A 22,934-nucleotide genomic window follows, 5' to 3' on the forward strand; every position below is an offset into this window, starting at 1 on the left:
TCTCTTTTACCGTTAAGAACATTGAGTTGTCGTACAGGAAATGTGCTCTATAAATAAAGTCATTCATTCCTAACGCCTAGTGACGAAGCTAGCTACATTTCTGAGGACCCTTAGCTACTTTCTGTAGAACTTTCTTCTAGATATTTCCTGCTAATTAGCAACAAAATAGCCATTTTCACTCCGAACCGTTCTTTGAACGTTGTTTCAGCTGTCATCAAGGATATAAACGTTACAGATACTGTGAATGTTACTAGACTGTAGCTCACCTAGTAAGGTGTCTGACTCTCATGCAGAAGACCTGGGTTTGATTCTGGGTGTGAAAATAGTTTATTTAGAGTTTCTTTTTTACATTAATGGTATATTTTTTTTACAGTAAGATGCCCAAATTTTTATTTGAGACTCGCCGAACGGCATTGAATTCACAGATAAGAAAGATGTGGGTTCAACTTTCATTTTGGAACAATTTTTCAAGCAAGGGAAGGGAATGATCTGAGCATGCAGGAGGACTGACCCATCATAAACCTTTGTCGGCTGTGCTGAAGAGAAAGGTACAGAACCACATTATTTAATTAATTAGCTGCGTGTTCTCCTGTCCTCTGTCCTCCGGGCCACACACACACACACACACACACACACACACACACACACACACACACACACACACACACACACACACACACACACACACAGGACTGTCTCATGCTGTAATTTTCGTTAAGGAGTGTGCACGTACAGCAAGCACGCCTCGTGCACGAGCCTGCTATTGAAGCTGCCGTTACGCTTGTGGCCTGAGGGGGCAATCGCGAGCATAAAAATTCAAAAGTCCGTAAAGTCCCTTTAAATCAATATGAGCAGAATTTTGAATTCAGGGTGAGGGGGAAAAAAAAGGATTATGAAATACAAACAAGGTGAAATCAAGTCAAACCTTAAACGGTTGATCCTTTGAACAGGACACACCTCTAGTTACTTTATTGTTTTTACAGTCATTGCCGTGTTACACGTTATCATGCCCTCTCAAAGCTGCAAACAGAAAAACAGGTAAGAACAATTCTGTGAGCTGTAAATAAGACACAGCTGATTCATTCACTACTGCATTTCAACATGTTGAGATAATTTGTGTAAAGTTGGTTTTAAGGAACTAAAGTACAGACTTTTCTGCAATAAGTCCTATAAAGTCATTACATTTATTATAAGGAATGTCCACTTCTGTTACATTAGCTTCTCAAACACTGCAAGTATATAAAAAATCAATAACCACATCTTTTATTATCTTTGGCACTCACATTTTTAAAAAGATGTGTTAATTTACTGCAATCAAAAATGTTATTATTTAAAAGAATAAAGTTTCCCCTCATGTGTTACTCTGGAAATACCTGGTTTCATTTCAATTGTTTTTAAATGGCACAAACCGCTGGAGATCTACCATTTACATCCTCCTGTCTTAAAGCTATTTTAAAATATATGAATGCAGTAGTTTATCTAAGAAAACTGTTTTATAACATCAGGAAAAAAAGCTCCACTCTCCAAGTGATTTTTATTGTGACAAACATTAAAAACTGTAGTTTGGACTTAAATCATCCAAACAGAGCTGACCCCCCCAAGCTTCAACCTAGAGCTCGGTTAAACCATCCGTTATCCTTAGTTTCTACAAGGGGGGTTCTGAAAATATTCATCATTGTATTTATATTTCTAGTAGTTTTTAGATTATGATTGGCAGAATAACTCATCGTTTTTGTTGTTTCTACTTTATAATTATGTAAAGAAGTGAAGAAAACAAACTTAAAAACAAAAACGACTAATTAACAGACCAACAGGTGCTTTAATTTATCATAAAAGTGCTGAATCATCTTTGTGCTTTAGTCTAATGCTAGCAGTCGCTGTGGGAGCAGCCAGATTCATGCACTTCGTAAATCCGTGACTTCAAATGCATTACCGTGTACAGAGAGGTCTCTCTCCATTAGCACAGTTTAGATAATAAGAAAATAAAATCACAAGGCAGATGTGGGCAGCTCGTTGACACGTGGCATCACAGAGAACACTGTTTTATATTAAAACTCTTTCTGTGCATAAATATATTTCTAACACCAAAGGCACCCTGAGCAGTCGTTTCTACTTGTGCATTTCTGGGAACTAAAACGACACGAGGCGCTGTTGACTTCAAAACATTTCCAGTTAGTTGATCATAATAAGTTCATCACAAATTCATCAGCTGATATCAGCCATGCTGGTTAACACTTGTTAGCTTTGGCCAGGCAGAAGATGGTTAGAGGTCTAAGAAAAGGTGCAAATACCAACCTAAGAGTTGGTATTTGTGGACGGCGTCACTCCAGAGGACGTCCCAGTCGTCTCATTGCACATTTACCTCCTGCTCAGTTCACCAGAGTCCCAAACATGAGCCTCACAAACAGGCGAAGCTTGAAGGATTATTTGTGGGTTTAAATTAAAAAGGAAAACAGTAGCGATGGCACAATCTTGGATCATTATTGGCTGTGGAAGGCACATGAGGATGGAGATTAGCTTCCAGACGAAGATAAAATGTTAAATAAACCTAGTTCTCTAAAAAGAGCCGATCAAGAAGATCGTTAGTCACAGAAATCACGAATTCCCTTTTGTAAAGAAAACATTCTCTGTCATGAGCTGACTTACACAGCTAGTGTGTGTGTGTGTGTGTGTGTGTGTGTGTGTGTTTTATTTTTACTGAACCCATGTGAAGTAAGCTACCTCATCCAGATCGACAGGATAGTCAGTGAGGTACATGGGACCTTTATCAAAATGTTCTCCCTTATAGCTCATCCATCGTCCTGCAGGCAGGTAGATGTCCCTCTCTTGCTTCCCAGGCTCCAACACCGGAGCCACCATCAGGTCATCACCGATCAGAAACTGGGAGTCGATCTTAAAGGCCGCCTCGTCGTCGTTGGCGATCCACCAGAGGGGCCTTATAATTGGGTCTCCAGTATCAAGAACCTCGCCTGCCAGCTCAAGAACCCTTGGAGCCACCAGCTTTTCATGGAGTCGTGTGAACTTCTGAGCTATCTGTACCACCTGGAGACAAATGTACATGTTTGCTGAGTCAGAATGACGGTCTTTATATCAGAATAGTTGTCAGTTAATACACAACCATAAGAGTTCTTCTTCATTCTGTTGCTTTTGATCACAAATTAATGTTTTATGACCCAAAAAGTATATTTTATGCTGAATGTGGATTTATTTCTACTTCTTTGTGTAGGAAAATGGAGGAAATTAAGAAGAAAAAGAAGAAGAAAAAGAAAAAAGAAGGAGAAAAAGAAGATAAGAAGAAGAAGAAAAAGAAAATGAAAAAAGAAGAAAAAGAAGAAGAAAAAGAAAAAAGAAGAAGAAAAAAGAAGAAAAAGAAAAAAGAAGAAGAAGAAAAAGAAAAAAGAAGAAAAAGAAAATGAAAAAGAAAAAAGAAGAAGAAAAAGAAATAAAGAAGAAGAAAAAGAAAAAAGAAGAAAAAGAAGAAGAAGAAAAAGAAAAAAGAAGAAAAAGAAAAAGAAAGAAGAAGAAGAAGAAGTTTAAATTAAAGCTGCAAGCAGCGTCGTTCGGCCCTCGCAGCTCCGCGCCGCTCCGGCCTGGCCGGCAGCCCGGGGCACCAGGGCATGTCTGGCAGAACAGAAACGTCAATCATCCCGTCACCGGAAACAGCAAATGGCCTCCTAGTACGCACCTCACCCTGACTAAGCATCCCCTCTGAGCTCACCATTAAATTGAATTGTAAGGTTACGGCATACGCAAGAATTCGCCATGGCATCAAAGCCCCTCCCTTTCTGGAAAGCTATCAGATTTGAATGGCCATTACAGCATCATGAAGACAGTGCATGACCTAGGTGTCATGTTGACTAAATTAGAGGGGACAAATATGGGCATTTCAGCATAAAATAATAACTTCCTTTAGTCAGGGGGCGGGGCTTAGATGATGTCAGCTGTCCACATTGTCATTGTTTACAGATATGGTCAATGATCACACAGACAAAGTTCGAAAAAGATCTGATCATGCACATGGGAGTTATTAAGTCAAGTAATGGCGAAAGGTCAAAGTTTGAGGCTTAGCCACGCCCACACCTTTCAACTTTTGAAAAATCCGACGGTTGAATTTTTTCCCCTATGCCTTAAGAGTACATAGCAGAAGTTTGAAGGCGATTGGTGAAAAGGGCGACGGAGCATCACTCTCCAAACAACGTGTGCGAAAACCACTAAATCGCGTACTTGGACCAAAATGGCCGACTTCCTGTGCAATTTTGTGCTTGGCTCCAAGAGACTTTTTTGTAGGTCCTGGGACACCACATTAGTGTACCAAATTTCGTAATCCTCAGTGAAAGCATGGCTTGGGGCTATTAGTTTAAATGGTCCTAGGGGGCGCTATTTCAGAAATTAGGCCACGCCCACATATTTCAGCTGTCTATGTCTCTTTGGGGTCAGACTAGGATCACTCACCAGAAGTTTCGTAACGATATCACGATAAATGAAGAAATGAGAGGCAAACGTATTTCCATGGCGTGATGGCGATTTTCGCCATGCTCCCAAAGCCCCGCCTTTTTTTGAAACCTTCCAGTACTGGATACCAAGTGACCTCAAGTTGTCTACTGCTATTTGCCAGAGACTCCTGCTGATTGGGTAAAAGGAGTCCAGTAGGGAGCTGTGAAAAAAAGAGTGGCGCGGCGACAGGTCAAAGTTTGAGGCTTAGCCACGCCCACACCTTTCAACTTTTGAAAAATCCGACGGTTGAATTTTTTCCCCTATGCCTTAAGAGTATATAGCAGAAGTTTGAAGGCGATTGGTGAAAAGGGCGACGGAGCATCACTCTCCAAACAACGTGTGCGAAAACCACTAAATCGCGTACTTGGACCAAAATGGCCGACTTCCTGTGCAATTTTGTGCTTGGCTCCAAGAGTCTTTTTTGTAGGCCCTGGGACACCACATTAGTGTACCAAATTTCGTAATCCTCAGTCAAAGCATGGCTTGGGGCTATTAGTTTAAATGGTCCTAGGGGGCGCTATTTCAGAAATTAGGCCACGCCCACATATTTCAGCTGTCTATGTCTCTTTGGGGTCAGACTAGGATCACTCACCAGAAGTTTCGTAATGATATCACGATAAATGAAGAAATGAGAGGCAAACGTATTTCCATGGCGTGATGGCGATTTTCGCCATGCTCCCAAAGCCCTGCCTTTTTTTGAAACCTTCCAGTACTGGAGACCAAGTGACCTCAAGTTGTCTACTGCTATTTGCCAGAGACTCCTGCTAATTGGGTAAAAGGAGTCCAGTAGGGAGCTGTGAAAAAAAGAGTGGCGCGGCGACAGGTCAAAGTTTGAGGCTTAGCCACGCCCACACCTTTCAACTTTTGAAAAATCCGACGGTTGAATTTTTTCCTCTATGTCTTAAGAGCAGATGGCAGAAGTTTGAAGGAGATTGGTGAAAATGGCGACGGAGCATCACTCTCCAAACAACGTGTGCGAAAACCACTAAATTGCGTACTTGGACCAAAATGGCCGACTTCCTGTGCAACTTTGCACTTGGCTCCAAGAGACTTTTTTGTAGGTCCTGAGACACCACATTAGTGTACCAAATTTCGTACTCCTCAGTCAAAGCATGGCTTGGGGCTGACAGTTTTAATGGTCCTAGGGGGCGCTATTTCAGAAAATAGGCCACGCCCACCGGATGTTCACATCAGATCTTTTGAGGGGCCGGACTAGGATCACTCACAACAAGTTTCGTGACGATATCTTTAGAAATGACGAAATGGAAGGCAAACGTAAGGCCATGGCGGTACGCCTGACTTCGCCGCGCCGCCACAGCCCCACCTTCTGCCGAAAACTCCCATAAAGTGACGCCAAGCAACCTCCACTTGTCTTGAGTTAACAGCTACAAGTTTGTGGTGATTAAGTGAAATGGGGCAATTTGGGACCTTTCACAGTAAAACTTGACCTTTTTGGTCCTGAGGGGGCGGGGCTTGTGTGATGTCATCATCCGACCATTCAATTTACTTTGTGGCTGGATGACGAATGACCACAGAAAGTTTGGTAATTCTATTCCTTTCAGTTATGAAGTTATAGCAATTTAAAATTTTTTGGCGAGTAGTCAAACTTCGAGGCCTGGCCCCGCCCCTTCAACATATACGAAAACTCAGAATCCTTGTCTCATTTTGTTCGCCCATTCCTTCTGAGCAATTTTACACAAGTTTTGAGACGATCGTGCGAAAAATGATCGAGCAATCCAATCAGAAACGGACCCTAAAAACGGCAAAAACGGCTAAAAATCGCCATTTCAACCCAAAATGGCCGACTTCCTGTTTGATATTGACCATGCTTGCAAGAGACTTTTCTGTGCGGAGTGGTGAGTACTACAAGTGTACCAAATTTCATAACTGTACAATAAACTAAGCTTTATGGAGAGGGGTTTTTTTCACTTTGTAGGGGGCGCTGTTCAGCCATTTTCTTTGAGATTTTTTTGGGACCTTTAAAATATCAAAATTTTCACTAGGCCTGACAAGTTTGCAAAATATTGTGAGTTTTGGGGTATGTTAAGGTCCCCAAAAAGCCGTTCAAAGGGGGCACGGAATAACAAAAAAAGAATAATCAGAGCAAAAACAAGAGGCCTTCGCAGCGCTTTCGCTGCTCGGGCCTAAAAAGAAGCCAACACCTCTCAGGACTAGAAAACTGCATCACCTGTTGCTAAAATTACTGAGAAAGCTTCTATGTTGGCGCCACCTAGTGGTACTAATGAAAACTGCAACCAAAAAAAGCACTATATTTTAAGATAATTTGATCTGATTTCAGCTTTAAAATGTTTTAAATCGTGTCTCTCACACATTAAAAATCTGATTTTCCCTGCAGAAAAAGTTAATTCCTTTATTGAATTTCAGTTATTTTGCAAACCTTGAAAATGTTTTACTCTTTTTTGCGTTACAATATTTCTTTGCATTAACATAAAATACACACACAAAACATTCAATCTCAGTAAGATGAATTTCTTGTAGGTGAACAAACCCGTAACATTAGAATGTAATTAAATGTGTAAATCCTTGCTCACCTCCTTGTCGTAAGCCCACGGTGGTATAGAGAACTGCATGGCAGGCATAAAGGCAGACAGCTCCAACCATCTGATGTACAGCTCTCTGTCTGGAAGGCTGTTTGTTCCATTTATTTGACCTAAAACACACAGACGTCAGAATAAAACCCAATTAAAGACGAATGTTTCCCTTTAACATGGCCAGCTTTCACTTCCTCCTACATAAATCTGTTTATTACGGAGTTTCCTACCTGCAGTGTTGTTGGGGTATGCGTTCCCTCCGATCATATCTGGGAGGACAAACTGGTAGCCCAGAACGCCGATAGTCAGGACAGTGGGGATGATGGACTTGAGGCCAAGCTCGTAACCCCACAATGAATCTCTGTCGATGATCCTGAAGAAACATGAGATGTTCTGACTCTGGTAGCCCACCCGAAGCTCCGCACGGGAACTGAACGGGATGGCCATCTCCGAATAGCGCCGGGTGAAGGTGGAGGGGTCTGACAGCGGGACCAAGGTGCTAAACTGGCGGGGGAGGTAGCTAGTTTCTCCTGCATCAAACTTGAAGGACGACACGTTGTAGCGAGCTCTGAGTGAGTGCAGGTGTGAGGAAAACCACTTACAGGCTTCTGGGTTTGTAAAGTCCAAAATCCCTCCGATCCCGTTCCACCAGCGAACGAGAGCCGGCAGCTCGCCGCTCGGCTCCCGAACAAACAGCCCTTTCTGCACAGCCACTCCAAAATTAATAGAGTCGTAGTTGATGAAGGGATGCGTCCACAGCGTCACCTGAAACCCGTCCTCTCTGAGTTTGGCGAACATACCAGTGGCGTTGGGGAACTTCTGCGGGTCAAAGTCAAACTCTCCGTAGTCAGTGGTGTATCGATCATCCAGCTCCAGATGGGAGCATGCAAACCCATGCTTGGTGATGTCGGACGCGTAGCGCAGCAGCTTCTCTTGGGTTACAGTCGTCTTGTGGAGAGCCCAGGTGGACCACACCGGTTTCTTAAACACTTCAGGGGACAGAACTTTGACGGGTTTGGGGAAATATCGACGCACCTGAGTTGAGACAGCAATAACAAGCAAAACAATCTGAACCATTTTCTTTATTCTACTCAGACCTGTGCATGAGTTGATTGAATAAATTAATATTCTGCACATCATGTCTTGCTTGTGTTGCAGTAGCAAGTTCATGCGACTGAATAAGAAGCCTGGAACTCTGTGGAACTCTTTAGAAAATCTGTCTGAATCTTTAGCTGCTGCACACAAACAAAGCTGGACTAGCAAGGTGTTTACCAATTCACGAGTTGTACTGATCCCACTTGCAAGTGTGTAATTACAGCTGTGTTCAGAAGCGTCGGGGGTTTTCCACTCTACGGAGGAAGATAAGACTTCTGGAAGAGCTGTGAAATGTGACCGCCCTTTTAGCTTCTGGGTAAACAGTCACGCCGGAGTCCTTTATTACTGTATCAGTGGGAAAGATGCTATTGTGAATAGTGTGCGCTACAGCTACTAGCAAACCAAATCAAATGCCAGCACTTGGCTGTTAGAACCAACACAGGTCTACTCTAAAGAAAACACTGACTATAAAGTGGATTAAAAGATCTTATAAAGCTTCTTCAGCTTATTTAGTCAATAATTTAACTGCATCACCTATCCAACTGTAAGGCCTAGTCCGCACGTAGCCGGGTTTTTTAAGAAACGAATATCCGCCCCTCCAAAAACTTGCATCCACACCACCTCGTTTAAAAAAACAAACTCTGTCCACACGTACCCGGATAAATACGTTGTTAAGGACATGCCAGACCTGTAGGTGGCAGTACTTCCCCCGTTCTTAACCTCGTCCTTCGTCTGTGGTCTTCCACAAGGAGCAGTAATTCCGCTTGCAAAAACAAACAAGCAAAAAGCGCTTGGACAATTGATGAAGCGAGCGCAGCTCTGAGGGCATCCATGCTGTCGGCTAGTGTAAACACAGGTCGCACACGTGATGTCAGCATTTTTTTGACGCGGAAAGTGACGTTGCGGACCTTAAAACTCCGGTTTTGTCCGTCCACACGCAGTCACCCAAAACGGAGAATACGCAGATCTTCACTTTGGCCGAAGTTTTTAAAAAACTCCGTTTTAGTGTGGATGACAGGCCAAAACGTAGAAAAATATCTACGTTTTGGCAGATCCCCGGCTACGTGTGGACAGGGCCTAAAAGGCTGCAGATACCAAAATCTGGAAGTGATAGTTTCATACCCTAATAAAAAGGTTTATCCCTCCTAAGAAACTCTGCATAGTGACACTTACCATATATTTGTGGATCGAGGTGACATCCAACCCCACACACACTCTGTAGCTGAGTTCAGCAAATGCCGGCTGCCCAGCTGGTGGTCTAAAGGGAGAGTCCTGGTACCGGGCCTGGAACCTCAGAGTCCTGTCCTTCTGCGACCAGCCCAGGTGAAACGGCACCGAGTCATTGATCTTTATTGCAGTCGCATTGGACGACAGCCAGTAGCGCTCAAGGATTCCCCCGAACGCATTTCGATTGGCGTAGACGTCGCTGGTGATGAAAGGCCGGGGTTCCTCTTCGCCTTGGAATCTGATAGGCCAGTACTGCGCTGCCATCTCTGCCCCCCCGTACCAGTGAGAGCCGTTAAAGGTCATGTCATGCTCTACTGTGCGTTTCATCTGCAGCTCCTCCCAACGAACGCGGTAGCATATAACAGTGTCTTTAGGTCGAACGGGTTGGATGAAAAAGTTCAGTTTGCCCGAATTTGACTTGGTACAGCTCAGAAAGCTTCCCTCCTTTGAGCAGGAGTCCAGATCCAGAGTGTCTGATCTAGGGCCGCGTATGGAACGGGACACACACAACACAAAGTGTCAATTACACACAGCACAAACACCATGGGATGCAATTTAGTTTTGCTGAAAATCCAACTACTTACTAACAAACAAATGGTGCGATTACAAAAGAGAAAAGTTACATTTCATTTTTCTGTTTAAGGATGTGGGAAACTCGTTTAATCGGTACATTTGCAGTGGTCTCTGATAGGAACGAATGCCTTGCAAGCCGTACTCATGGCAATAATAGCCCAGAATTGCTTGGATTAGCACGGACAAGTCTGCTTCTGCAGAGAGTGGCAGCAGACAGCAGGATTTGGAGTCTTATTTCCTGATATTCTGACATCTTGCCTCGGATTGGATAGCAGCAACGCAACTCTGCCGCTGACTTGCAACATGGATGTTTAATCTCCACGAATAACACGAGCCTGGAGGAGTTTTTCTGTGTGGTGGTGTTGCTAATACTAACGGTTAGCCTTCTCTTCTGCTTCCTGGACGCTAAACCAACAACAGCCTTCCTCGTCGCGAGACAAGATGGGCGAGTCCACGAATGCTAAGTGACCGTGTGACATAGATCTGTCAGGACTTTCAAATTCTAGATTTCCACTGTCTATTTTCTATCAGAAGCTAATGAAGGAGAGAGGTGTAGAAGACTATTTTCATGTTCAGCTTGGATGTGAAACTCACAGAAATAATCTATTTTCAGTGAACCACACCTTTAACCGATCCGAAGCTTCTTCGTCTTCGTCTTCCTCCGCTTATCCGGGTCCGGGTCGCGGGGGCAGCATCCCAGTTAGGGAGCTCCAGACCGTCCTCTCCCCGGCCACCTCCACCAGCTCCTCCGGCAGGACCCCAAGGCGTTCCCGGACCAGATTGGAGATGTAACCTCTCCAACGTGTCCTGGGTCGACCCGGGGGCCTTCTGCCGGCAGGACATGCCCGAAACACCTCCCTGGGGAGGCGTCCAGGAGGCATCCTGACCAGATGCCCAAACCACCTCAACTGGCTGCTTTCGATCCGGAGGAGCAGCGGTTCTACTCCGAGTCCCTCCCGAATGTCCGAGCTCCTCACCCTATCTCTAAGGCTGAGCCCGGCCACCCTACGGAGGAAACTCATTTCGGCCGCTTGTATCTGCGATCTCGTTCTTTCGGTCACTACCCAAAGCTCATGACCATAGGTGAGGATTGGGACGTAGATCGACCGGTAAATCGAGAGCCTGGCTTTCTGGCTCAGCTCCCTCTTCCCCACGACAGATCGGCTCAGCGTCCGCATCACTGCAGACGCCGAACCAATCCGCCTGTCGATCTCCCGATCCCTCCTACCCTCACTCGTGAACAAGACCCCGAGATACTTAAACTCCTCCACTTGAGGTAGGACCTCTCCCCCGACCCGGAGGTGGCAAGCCACCCTTTTCCGGTCGAGAACCATGGTCTCAGATTTGGAGGTGCTGATCCTCATCCCAGCCGCTTCACACTCGGCCGCGAACCTACCCAGCAAGAGCTGAAGGTCAGAGCTGGATGAAGCTAGGAGGACCACATCATCCGCAAAAAGCAGAGACGAGATTCTCCTGCCACCAAACTCGACACACTCCACACCACGGCTGCGCCTAGAAATTCTGTCCATAAAGGTAATGAACAGAACCGGTGACAAAGGGCAGCCCTGGCGGAGTCCAACCCTCACTGGGAACAGGTCCGACTTACTACCGGCTATGCGGACCAAACTCGCGCTCCTCTGGTAAAGGGACTGTATGGCCCTTAACAGAAAGCCACCCACCCCATACTCCTGGAGCGTCCCCCACAGGGTGCCCCTGGGGACACGGCCATAAGCCTTCTCCAAATCCACAAAGCACGTGGATTGGTTGGGCAAACTCCCATGCCCCCTCCATCACCCTTGCAAGGGTATAGAGCTGGTCCACAGTTCCACGGCCAGGACGAAAACCACATTGCTCCTCCTCTATCTGAGATTCAACTATCGATCGGACCCTCCTCTCCAGTACCTTGGAGTAGACCTTTCCAGGGAGGCTGAGGAGTGTGATCCCCCTATAGTTGGAACACACCCTCAGGTCACCCTTCTTAAAGATGGGGACCACCACCCCGGTCTGCCACTCCCTAGGAACTGCCCCCGATGACCACGCAATGTTGCAGAGACGTGTCAACCATGACAGCCCTACAACATCCATAGCCTTGAGATACCCAGGACGAACCTCATCCGCCCCCGGGGCTCCGCCGCTGTGTAGTTGTTTGACTACCTCAGCAACTTCTGCCCCCGAGATCGGACAGTCCATCCCCAGGCCTCCCAGCTCTGGTTCCTCCTCGGAATGCGCATTGGTGGGATTGAGGAGCTCCTCAAAGTATTCCTTCCACCGTCCGACTATAGCCCCAGTTGACATCAGCAGCTCCCCATCCCCACTGTAAACAGTGTGAGCGAGTTGCTGCCTTCCTCTCCTGAGGCGCCGGACAGTTTGCCAGAACCTCTTTGGAGCCGATCAATAGTCTTTCTCCATGGCCTCACCAAACTCCTCCCACGCCCGAGATTTTGCCTCGGCAACTGCCACTGCTGCACCCCACTTGGCTATCCGGTACCTGTCTGCTGCCTCCGGAGACCCACAGACCAGCCACGCCCTGTAGGCCTCCTTCTTCAGCCTGACGGCTCCCCGAACCTCTGGTGTCCACCAGCGGGTACGGGGGTTGCCACCACGACTGGCTCCGGCCACCTTACGACCACAGCTAGCAACAGCCGCCTCGACAATCGCAGAGTGGAACAAGGCCCACTCGGACTCAATGTCCCCCACTGCTCTCGGGACGTGGTCAAAGCTCTGCCGGAGGTGGGAGTTGAAGACCGTCTTGACAGGTTCTTCTGCCAGAAGTTCCCAGCAGACCCTCACTATGCGTTTGGGTCTGCCAGGTCTACGCGGCATCTTCCCCTGCCATCTGATCCAACTCACCACCAGGTGGTGATCAGTTGACAGCTCCGCCCCTCTCTTCACTCGGGTGTCCAAAACATACGGCCGCAGGTCAGATGATACGACTACAAAATCTATCATCGACCTGTGACCTAGGCTGCCCTGGTACCAAGTGTACCGGTGGGCATCCTTATGTTCGAACATGGTGTTCGTTATGGCCAAACTGCGGCTTGCACAGAAGTCCAATAACGAAACACCACTCGAGTTCAGATTAGGTGGGCCGTTCCTCCCAATCACACCCCTCCAGGTCAAGCTGTCATTGCCCACGTGAGCATTGAAGTCCCCTGACATCTGGAGCATCCTGTTTTGAATATCCCTCTAAGAATTACCGTGTTTGAGCAGAACTAAAACTGACAGAATGATGAGGACACCTTCAACATCTCTACATGGCAGTAGTTTGGTAAACGATGGAGATCATTCCTACAGTAAACCCACCTGAAGGTCATGGTGAAGACGACAGCCCCTGCATGGTTGCGTATGAGGAAGCCGTCTTTATTCAGATCCAGCAGCTCAGCCTTCAACAGCTGGGCTTTCCGGAAAGACACAGAATAGTAGCACCAGGCGATCACAGCAGCCAGGACCAACACACAGCCCAGCAGACCCGCCAGCACCAGTGGACGACCTTCATGGGCTAATTTCTTCCTAACTGGGGAGTCACGGACTTCTTTAGCCATCTGCTGCTCCACAGGAGCTCCTGGAACAATGTGGTACATGCTGAAAACTTGAAAAGAAGCAAGTTTGGGGGGGAGGAGTGACAGCTAAAGGTAATTTGCTGTCAGTGTGTGTTATAGAGGAACAGATTTGCAGCAGCTTGACGTCTATCTGCACGTGTGTGTCGGTGTCTTCATATTGGGATGAGGATCGATTTGTCCAAACCTATAAAAGAGACAAACACTAAACATTTCTGCAGCTTTTGTGTGTGTACACCCACTTGTAACAATGCAGATGTTAGACTCCGTGTTGAACTTTGTTAGTTATACCAACAGATAGTGGGTATGTGGGATGTAATCTGGCATGATTTAGTTGCTGGGATCACACAAACACCAGTGGCAATAAAACCAGTAAAACCATTAAAAAGAAATACAGACCCTAACTCATTGTTATCACTAAAGCAGAGTAAACACCATTTAGGAGGCGCAGCCCTCTAATAACTAGATAACAGTAAGCCTGTAGCTTTCAGTGGACTGAACCTCTCCTCTCTAAAAGGTATGATTAACATCAGGCTCCTTATTTTATTCTGTTAGCAAATGTAGCCTAGTCAGCAAAAATCAGCTGATCAACGCATCAACTAAAATGTGCTTATTCTGTTGTAAGCGAGGATAAAAGTGCACAAGCGATTAGCAAACGTTTAGGCTAATATTAAAACACTAAAACTTATTAGTCATGCTGCTAAAAAAAACCACTAACAATTTAATGCTGCCATACAGTTATTTTGGAGTGTGATAATTGTTTAACAAGATTAGCAAAAATTAAAACAAAACTAAATCCTAAATGGGATTTTATTTTGATAGTTGTGAAAACTGATCCTTCCAGTCGTGTGTTTCTTACGTTTTCACAACAGTTAAACTGACATAAACATATATATACTATCAATAAAACATGTATTTTTAATCGTCAACTTTCCTTTGAGTCAGGAAAAGATGTAAACAAAAGCACTTGTCGCAAACTGGGTGTTTGGTTTCAAAATAAAACAGACCTTTTGCTATCAGTCCGGTCAATCGTGTTTACCGCGTTGATGATGTTAATAATGCTGTTAAATGTTGTGAGTTACAGGAAATAAACTAAAACTGCCCCAAAACTGTTTTAGGGACAAATATTTACCTTACCCCTGCGTCTGCGCTGCTGAGGTCAATATGGTTACACTCGGTAGATGTGACCCTACTGCGCAGTTGCGGAAGTGCTTTTCCACAACTTTATTAACAGCAATAACAAAACACACAAATCAAGTGGGAACGAGTGTAAAAAGAAACACAGAGTATGTTGTCTTTAAACGTTAGCTGTGAATAAAATAAACACATACAGTTAACAAACAGCAATTACAGTCGAACCTAAACTTACTCAAAGGGAAATTCCAGAGAGAGTTGCCTTATTAGAAGGAGAGTTTAAAATCATTACATTTGAGTCACTTGAAAATAATGTGAATTATCAGTTAAGTGTTGCTTTCTAATTACAGATTTAGGGATATTTCTGTGTGTGAAATTAAATTAAAAAATAACCAGCTTACTGATAAAAGTGATAGGTATAGTTAATGAGCAACTTTCAGGTCAAATTCACCAAAGAAGGTGTGTAATCCTCCAAACTTGGAAAAATGGATAATATTTGAAACCAGAGGCTATTTAGATATTTTTGTTTTGTTTTGTGTTTGGTCAATTTATTTTATTCTTGCAGTTAGAATCAATCACATGCAGCTCTCCTCTCCTATTCAAGTTGTTTTTCCTTACAAGCTTTTCTGTGGCAAATGAATTCGAAGTTTGTTTGGTTTATTATTTTAATAGTTGGTTTATGAATTTGCGACGAGTATGTTGGATTTTAAAAGTCTGAAGATTTCTCCATCTTGCCAAAAACAGCTAAGAGAAAACTTTGTTTCTCCAGATGTTTTGTTTCTGCAAATCAGTTGCACATTCATACCTATTGATTACTAAAATATTATTTATTGAGTGCCGTTTCACAGGAAAGAAAATCTCAAATGAGTAGAAAATTTAAGAAAACAGATAAAAAGTCATTTTTGATTTAAGCTTTGTTATTTTTGACTGACATTGCCTGAAGAAAATATTTTTAAAACATGCAATTTGGAGGCATTTTTTAACATTGAGTTATGTTTTTGCATGAAGATAATTCAAAAATATACGTATTTTAGATTAAATTTAGCTCAGAAACAATCTTATCTCTAAACTTTCCGTTAGAATCAGTTTTCAACAATCCTTTCAGTTCAACATCTGTAAATCATTGGTATTGATTCATGACTTTCCTCATAAACTCTTGATTTAATTTATGTTTATCTTATTTTTTTGTGTCATATCAACATTCTGTAACGGGCTCACGAGGTTTTGGACATGCGCACTTTGGAATTTGTCTGACGAGAGACAAGTCGTTAGCTTACATACTGTTTCCGCCGGAAACCGTCGAGCTAATACAAATTAACCGTACACACATTTATTACAAAGTTTTTTCGACATTAGTAACTCACGACGAGTTAGTGGTTTACAGTTTAATTACTTGTAAACACACAGTTGGTGACGAGTGTTAAGCTAACGTTAAATTAACATTAGCCACAACGTCCCTGAATCAATTCAAGGTAAGATGAAAAGAAATGAGGGGGGAAGTGTTCTTCACACATTTAGCATGTTTTAACGTGTTTCGCCACTGGGTGGCAGCAACAAGCTACAAGCTCAAGATATAATGTGTGTAAAGGTCGTATTGTTGTTTGTGTTGTAAAGCAGCTCCAACACAAGTCATGAAACGTAATCTGTCCTCATTAGGTGAAATACACGGAGTCATATATTAACTATAATAATAGGAGAAAGGACAGTGAAATGATGAATTAAGCATTTAAAAACCATCCTGTTCTGTATCACAAGACACCAAGATGCCTCTGAAGAACCAAGACTTTAGCTAAATCTTTTTAATAAAGTTATCTTCTCTGGCTCATAAAATGACTTTCTGACTTAAAAAGGTATTACAATCATATTATCTGGTACCTACAATAATGTTTTAAATTTAAAGTGTTTAATAATGTTGGTTGCTCTACAGTAATGAATAATGCAACCTCAGATCAGATTTTGTGTGCGCACGTAGAAGGGAAATAATTTATAGAGTCTAGTTAAAGCAGTAAAAATGTATGTATTAAGTTTACATTTACAACTTATCATTAGTGTGTATACACACACACACACACATATATATATATATATATATATATATATATATATATATATATATATATATAATTTTTAGTACACGTTTTTATTCACTTACCTTTGTTATTTTTATTTTTTGTTGTTTATTTCTCCTTTTATAGTTTTTATCAGTCAAGTTCAATGTGTGCTTCAATCTAAGAAAGGGCAATGGTGTCCACTTTTCAACGGGATGGCCAGAGTTATCAACTTAAATGATCTGTATTTTTATTGCGCCTTCTCAAGGTTCTACAACCCCCCAAGGTGCTTCACAACACACTCAGTCATCTAACCAGTGGCTACAATGTAGCTCATCACCATTAGCATGTGAATGTGGGTGTGAACGGATGAATGATACTCTGTAATGTATAGTACTTTGGAGTTCTCTGACTGCAAGGCGCTATAAAAGTGCAGGTCTTTAATCATTTATCACTTTGACATGCCTGCTATAGGGATTTAAATGTGCTATACCAAGCATTTGATGTGCAGGTTAAAGCTTTAATGACAGTGTTAAATATGTTGAATCATAAAGTGTAATCACACGTGTTGTTAATAATAAATGCTTCTTTGTAGAATTCGAGGAGTTCTGCAGCAGTTATAATGGAGAATTTTGGTCTGTGACAGGAATTTTACTTGCCGACATCAGAGAAAAGATGCTGCTGATGCTGGTGACCCTGTTCTGTGCCCCTGTCACTAAGGCCTGCCTCCAATGTGACAGCACCATCACGCGCATGCATGAGGACTTTATCTTGTCAGCTCCCTCTGTGAACGACCAAATCGAACTGCAAACGATTTGTGACTATGCCTACGTGACCTACAAAGAGACCAGCCAAGCACAAAAGGGGGTCATCGGTGAGATCGTGCTGTGTGGATCTCATAGCTTGCATTTGGTTTGAACATTTCAAGGATATTTCAAGAATATGGTCAGTAATCTGTTCTGTTCTTAGATTCGACCACCCTCTATAGAGCCAGAACTGAGTATCAGAGTGAATTTAACCGCTTCTTGACCGCAGACCACACTGGTGAGAGACAGAAAACTCAGAACCGTTACATCCAAAACTAACATGGCTCTAAAAGGTTGTAGTTGTACACTAGAACTGCATTTCTCGTTGCCTCAAATGAACAAATTCTGCTCTTTTAAAGGCTCTCTAGCGTTTGATACCATTCAGATCATGGAGAAAGGCAGGACGATTTTAGAGAAACACTTGGACACTTTCATCCCCAACGGTAATCCCATTGAAAGACAGTCTGAATCAGCCAGATACCTTAAAGCTGTCCAGCACTTTAAATTAGTTTCAGATGATTTATCTGTTTCCCCCTCAGGACTGTGCCCCAACATGTGTGGTGAGTTGGTCCTGTTGGATCCCTTCATCTGTACTGATTCTTGTTGACCATGTCGAGTCAGCGTTTACAGAACACGTGTGTGTTGGTGTGTGTGTCGGTGTGGTTTTCAGGGCTTCTGCATAGAAGAGTAATGAACTGCATCTCTTGCCAGTATGAGATGTACACCTGTCCTTCTCCAACGGGCCAGCAGGACTGCGGTGGTGTGTTGCATCTGTGTGTTTGTGCATCGTTCTTCAGAATATTTCAAAACGCCCTGTCACGAGTGCGGAAATGTGTTCTTGAGCTAAGTGCTGCTGCCTGTCCATGTGCAGGGCTAATGAAAAAGATTACAAAAGTAATCCGGATGCATGAGAACAAATGGTCTGGTTTCACCTCATCTCACCCTTTTCCCAGTGTTCCCAGTGGAAGCAGAGGAGGGTGGACAAGCAGTGCTGAACTGTTTTCATCCGTGGCATCGGCTTGTGTTAGAAAATCCGGAGTACTACTACTCCTGGGCACCAGGAAAGCCAGGAGCCAGAGAGGTTTCTCACAGCCGACACACTGAGACAAGAAAAGAAGCATGAGTAGCAGCATTTAAAATAGCCGTTTTCAACCACAATGGCTGACCCCACCTACCTTATCTCATTTTATCTCCCACAGTTAGCTGTCTAGGACCAGTGCAAAGAAGCATGTGTATGATCTGCCAGCTTTTACACCCACTAGCATGTATTCATCTCAACTAAATGTTTGCACACAGCTGGATGAAAGCGACTTTGCAGCCTTGGTGGTGACGTATGACTCGTTTGCGGTGTTGAATCAGCTCCATTTGGATGAACAAGGAACATATCGCTGCTCGTTGCAGGACCAAAATGGAACCCTCTTCTATCGAGTCACTTTCCTGCTCACAGGTAGACTCGTGCATGGTCACAGCTCAGACATACAGTTAGTAGAATCCACTCACATTAGAAATGATGTTTGCCCACTCCCAGTGACGATCATAGAAAGCTTTTAGGTGTACGGATGTCCTGCTTTTCTGTTCATTTGAGGCAGAAGTACTAAATTGGATGTAATTATTAACAAAAAATTAGATTTATTTTGGAAATGAAACTGAAACGAGTTAAATGCATGGACAGTCTGTGCTGTGTACGTGAGCTGAAGTCGGTGCTTCGACATTCATTTTGTTCAATGTATTTCTCATATTTTATTATATTTTTATGGTTTTTAATTGGAAGGATTCTTCTTTTGATGCATTAGCTAAGCTAGAGGCAGACCGCTACCGGTCAGCCAGCGCGCCGATAATAACCTTTTTGTATATATATTGGTATCGGCCGATATCTGTTCTTAGTAAAGCCGATTTAAAGAGCAAGTCACTCCAAATCAACATTTTTTTGCTGATAAACTATATAAATGAGTGTCTGATCGTGCTGTAGACAATGGCTGGATAGAGGTCATGCAATTCTGCATCGGCTGACCGTGGCTCCTGCACATCGGTACACTGGTATCTGCAACAGAAAACCCAAAATCATCTGAGCTCTAATCTAAATCTTTCAGGCAACTTATTTTTTAGATAATTTCCTAAAGCTGCTGAAGACTTTTATTTTATAGAAATATTTTAGTTAGTCAGCCAATCGAATTTGTTTTGCTTTTCTATCATTTTGTTGTCACATGGTCACTGATGAACATACACGCACACACAAAACACATCCAGATGTAATAAATAATTATAAAATTTAAAAGATTCACTTCAGTGAGAAAGTTAAAAAAGAAATCAAGCAGGCGTAATTCTAACACAGAATCATCAGGGGTGACCTTCATTTTGCCTAAAAACGACATCCAGACTCCGGGAATTTGGGTCATTTTAATTCTGTAAAGCACTCGGAGTCACACTTTTGCTTGAAAAACGCTTCATGAATAATATCTGATTGACTGACTTACATTTAAAGGGACTTTACAGGGTTATGAATTTTTATGCTCGTGATCGCCCCCTCAGGCCAAAAGCATAACGGCAGCTTCAATAGTAGGCTCGTGCACGAGGCACGCATGCTGTACGTGCACACTCCTTAACGAAAATAATAGCTGAGACGGTCCTGTGTGTGTGTGTGTGTGTGTGTGTGTGTGTGTGTGTGTGTGTGTGTGTGTGTGTGTGTGTGTGTGTGTGCGTGTGTGTGTGTGTGTGTGTGTGCGTGTGTGTGTGTGTGTGTGTGTGTGTGGCCCGGAGGACAGGAGAACATGCAGCTAATTAATTAAATAATTTGGTTCTGTACCTTTCTCTTCAGCACAGCCGACAAAGGTTTATGATGGGTCAGTCCTCCTGCATGCTCAGATCATTCCCTTCCCTTGCTTGAAAAATTGTTCCAAAATGAAAGTTGAACCCACATCTTTTTTATCTGTGAATTCAATGCCGTTCGGCGAGTCTCAAATAAAAATGTGGGCATCTTACTGTAAAAAATATACCATTAATGTAAAAAAGAAACTCTAAATAAACTATGTTCACATCCAGAATCAAACCCAGGTCTTCTGCACGAGAGTCAGACACCTTACTAGGTGAGCTAAAGCACCAGTGACGTCCTTTGTATCTGTAACATTTATATCCTTGATGACAGCTGAAACAACGTCAAACCAAAGAACGGTTCGGAGTGAAAATGGCTATTTTGTTGCTAATTAGCAGGAAATATCTAGAAGAAAGTTCTACAGAAAGTAGCTAAGGGTCCTCAGAAATGTAGCTAGCTTTGTCACTAGGCGTTAGGAACAGCGACAAAGTGGCACTGCCTCTCTCTCTGCTGCTAAAGCTACGGATAGCAAATGCTACGGGCGATGCCTGAGCGTGAACGCGCATGAAGCAGCCTGCTCGACCCGAGCATCTCTCTCTTTCTGTGATTTTACAGAAAAACAGGCAATCACAGTAAAAATGCCAGGGCTCATTCTACAGGACCAGGGCATTGCAGGAGAATGTATGAAGAAGACATTTATTATTTCTATACATGTTTTGGCTGTCAAACCTCCATAATGTCCCTTTAAAATTTGATTTTTTTATAAAACTTCTTTTCCAGCAAACATAAACCTTTTCGAGAAAATTCCCCTAACTTTAGTTTGATGAAAGCTGTAACGCCTCTTCAGAGTTACTCCCCCAGTGCACCTGATTAATAACCTCCTTGTACTTCCTCCTCCTCCACAGTTGCCCCCTTGCCTCATCAGACCCACCAAACCCCCGTCACTCTTCCGTTGCTGCCTCCTGGTGATGACGACCCACCTTTACAGCCTACAGAGGAACTGCTGGTGGCACTCATCGCCATGGTGACAGCGCTGACTCTGACAGCCAGCGTGGGCCTCACAGTCGCCCTGGGGTAAGAGGCAGCAAGTGGGTGGAGGGGGGAGAAAAGGAGATGTGGTGAAGTTAAATGGAGCACAGATAATGAATGACAAACCCTAAGTTGTTCAGTGGTTTGGTTATTGATTAGTTGGGCTGAGTGAACACTGTTTAGTTTAAAACACCAAGAACACAAGCTGCTCTGAACATGTCAGATTTTCCAGGAAGTGACATCAATTTATTCAGCATAAAAAGCAGGTGTTCACTTAAAATTTGTTCAAGTTTAAATATTTTGACTTAAGAGTTTCCTTCTGCCTTCTCTTTTGTAGAATGATGAAGAATCGGCAGCAAGCAGCAAGTAAAGCAGGACGGAGGAAAAACGCACAGAATACAGTGTGATAAACGCCTCATAGAGTATACTTCCATCCTTAAATGTCAGCGAATGTTTTCTCGCTTCATTTCACACGTTTTGGTCTGTGGTCAAAACCGTTTCCCAGTTCGAGCGACCGAGTCACGCCACAGAAGTGCGAGTAAGTCACATGTAAATAACTCTCTCACAAATACAACAATGGTGAGTTGTAGATGAGGGACATTTTAAACACACCGGGGGTTTTCATTGGACACACGTATCAAAAGCAGTAAACCCTGTCAAAACCCATCCGAACCCGGCAAGGACGTGTTCCCTCTGAATGAAGAGACGCTTCAGTCACGTGGGTATTTAAGAAAAGAATCAGGGATGAGGTAAATCTCCTGGATTATAGTGGTTTTTTTTAGATTAATAGCCCAGGCCATCCAATTTATCCCAGATAATCCCCTCACTGGGAAAAGAGAGTAAAAGCAAGCAGCAGATGTTTTCATCAGAGGTTCTACTGATGTTTAGTTACTCCGATCAGAGGTTTTTAATGTGTTTGTAACGTTCCTCTTTCTGTGAAGTTTCACGTGATTAAAATACCTTCTGATGACAAAAACTCATTCAGAAACGGACTATAAATCACCACGAGTCAGCGTTTTTGTTTGGGATTGCCTTTTATTTACGTTCTCCGTGCTGCTCGATGTCTCGTCTGAGTCATATCTCCTGTTAGATGACAGCAAAATGATCATTATCAACAGCAAACGTAAGAAAAGGTTTACAGAAGTGAAAATGAAACAAGTTTATGCTGAAATTAATCATCACAGCCAGGAAATAATTCATTAGACCACAGATTACGTTTTCTGAGAAACGTCTGATGCAGCCCTGAGTGCAGGTAGCCGTAAAAGAAGTTGTGATGAAAACAGTGACTGTGTGTGTGCGTGTGTGTGTGTGCAGGATGAGGTCTGCATGGATGATGACAGGATGTTTGTGTTGTTTCCTGTGGGGCTTGCTGTCATGCGGGTGAACATTAGGAAGACAAAAAAAAAATAAACATGCTCACGTCACAATTCTCCAGCCGAGCAGGTCTGAGCGTTTCGCCGGGCCAACACCAACGCGTTTAAACCCAAAGAGCAGGCCGGGGCCACGGTAAATGCTCGCTCAGCGGCTGCACCGACAGCCACGATGAAGTGTGTGAGGTTGTGTGTGAAACTGCAGCCTCAGCAGAGAGAGGGGATGACAAAGCGGCCGTG

General features: G+C 43.6%; 2 protein-coding genes across 5 annotated transcripts; one reads left to right on the forward strand and one right to left on the reverse strand.

Annotated features, from left to right (window-relative positions):
* Positions 1-938: 938 nt before the first annotated feature.
* On the reverse strand, positions 939-15,025 carry LOC107394174 (myogenesis-regulating glycosidase). 3 transcript variants are annotated; one of them, XM_015972968.3, is made up of 6 exons: positions 14,636-15,025; positions 13,245-13,685; positions 9,315-9,846; positions 7,277-8,081; positions 7,047-7,165; positions 939-3,042 (listed from the first exon to the last, which is right to left on the reverse strand). In XM_015972968.3, exons 2-6 carry the CDS (start codon positions 13,520-13,522, stop codon positions 2,695-2,697), a joined length of 2,082 nt encoding a protein of 693 aa, XP_015828454.3. In that variant the 5' UTR covers positions 13,523-13,685; positions 14,636-15,025; the 3' UTR covers positions 939-2,694. The 3 variants fall into 3 exon arrangements, with proteins under 3 accessions (XP_015828454.3, XP_070402275.1, XP_070402277.1); XM_070546174.1 differs by having other exon boundaries at positions 14,631-15,025; XM_070546176.1 differs by having other exon boundaries at positions 14,506-14,639.
* Positions 15,026-15,872: 847 nt separating this feature from the next.
* On the forward strand, positions 15,873-22,326 carry LOC107394175 (izumo sperm-egg fusion protein 1). Of its 2 annotated transcripts, XM_015972971.3 has the most exons (11): positions 15,873-16,104; positions 16,828-16,966; positions 17,327-17,554; positions 17,650-17,724; positions 17,846-17,929; positions 18,026-18,046; positions 18,157-18,246; positions 18,440-18,567; positions 18,783-18,933; positions 21,201-21,369; positions 21,662-22,326. In XM_015972971.3, the coding sequence occupies exons 2-11, from the start codon at positions 16,918-16,920 to the stop codon at positions 21,729-21,731; spliced, it is 1,065 nt and encodes a 354-aa protein (XP_015828457.3). In that variant the 5' UTR covers positions 15,873-16,104; positions 16,828-16,917; the 3' UTR covers positions 21,732-22,326. The 2 variants fall into 2 exon arrangements, with proteins under 2 accessions (XP_015828457.3, XP_015828458.3); XM_015972972.3 differs by lacking the exon at positions 16,828-16,966.
* The last annotated feature ends 608 nt before the right edge of the window (positions 22,327-22,934 follow it).

Source organism: Nothobranchius furzeri, chromosome 17, assembly GCF_043380555.1.
Source record: "Nothobranchius furzeri strain GRZ-AD chromosome 17, NfurGRZ-RIMD1, whole genome shotgun sequence".
Lineage (NCBI taxonomy): Eukaryota > Metazoa > Chordata > Actinopteri > Cyprinodontiformes > Nothobranchiidae > Nothobranchius > Nothobranchius furzeri.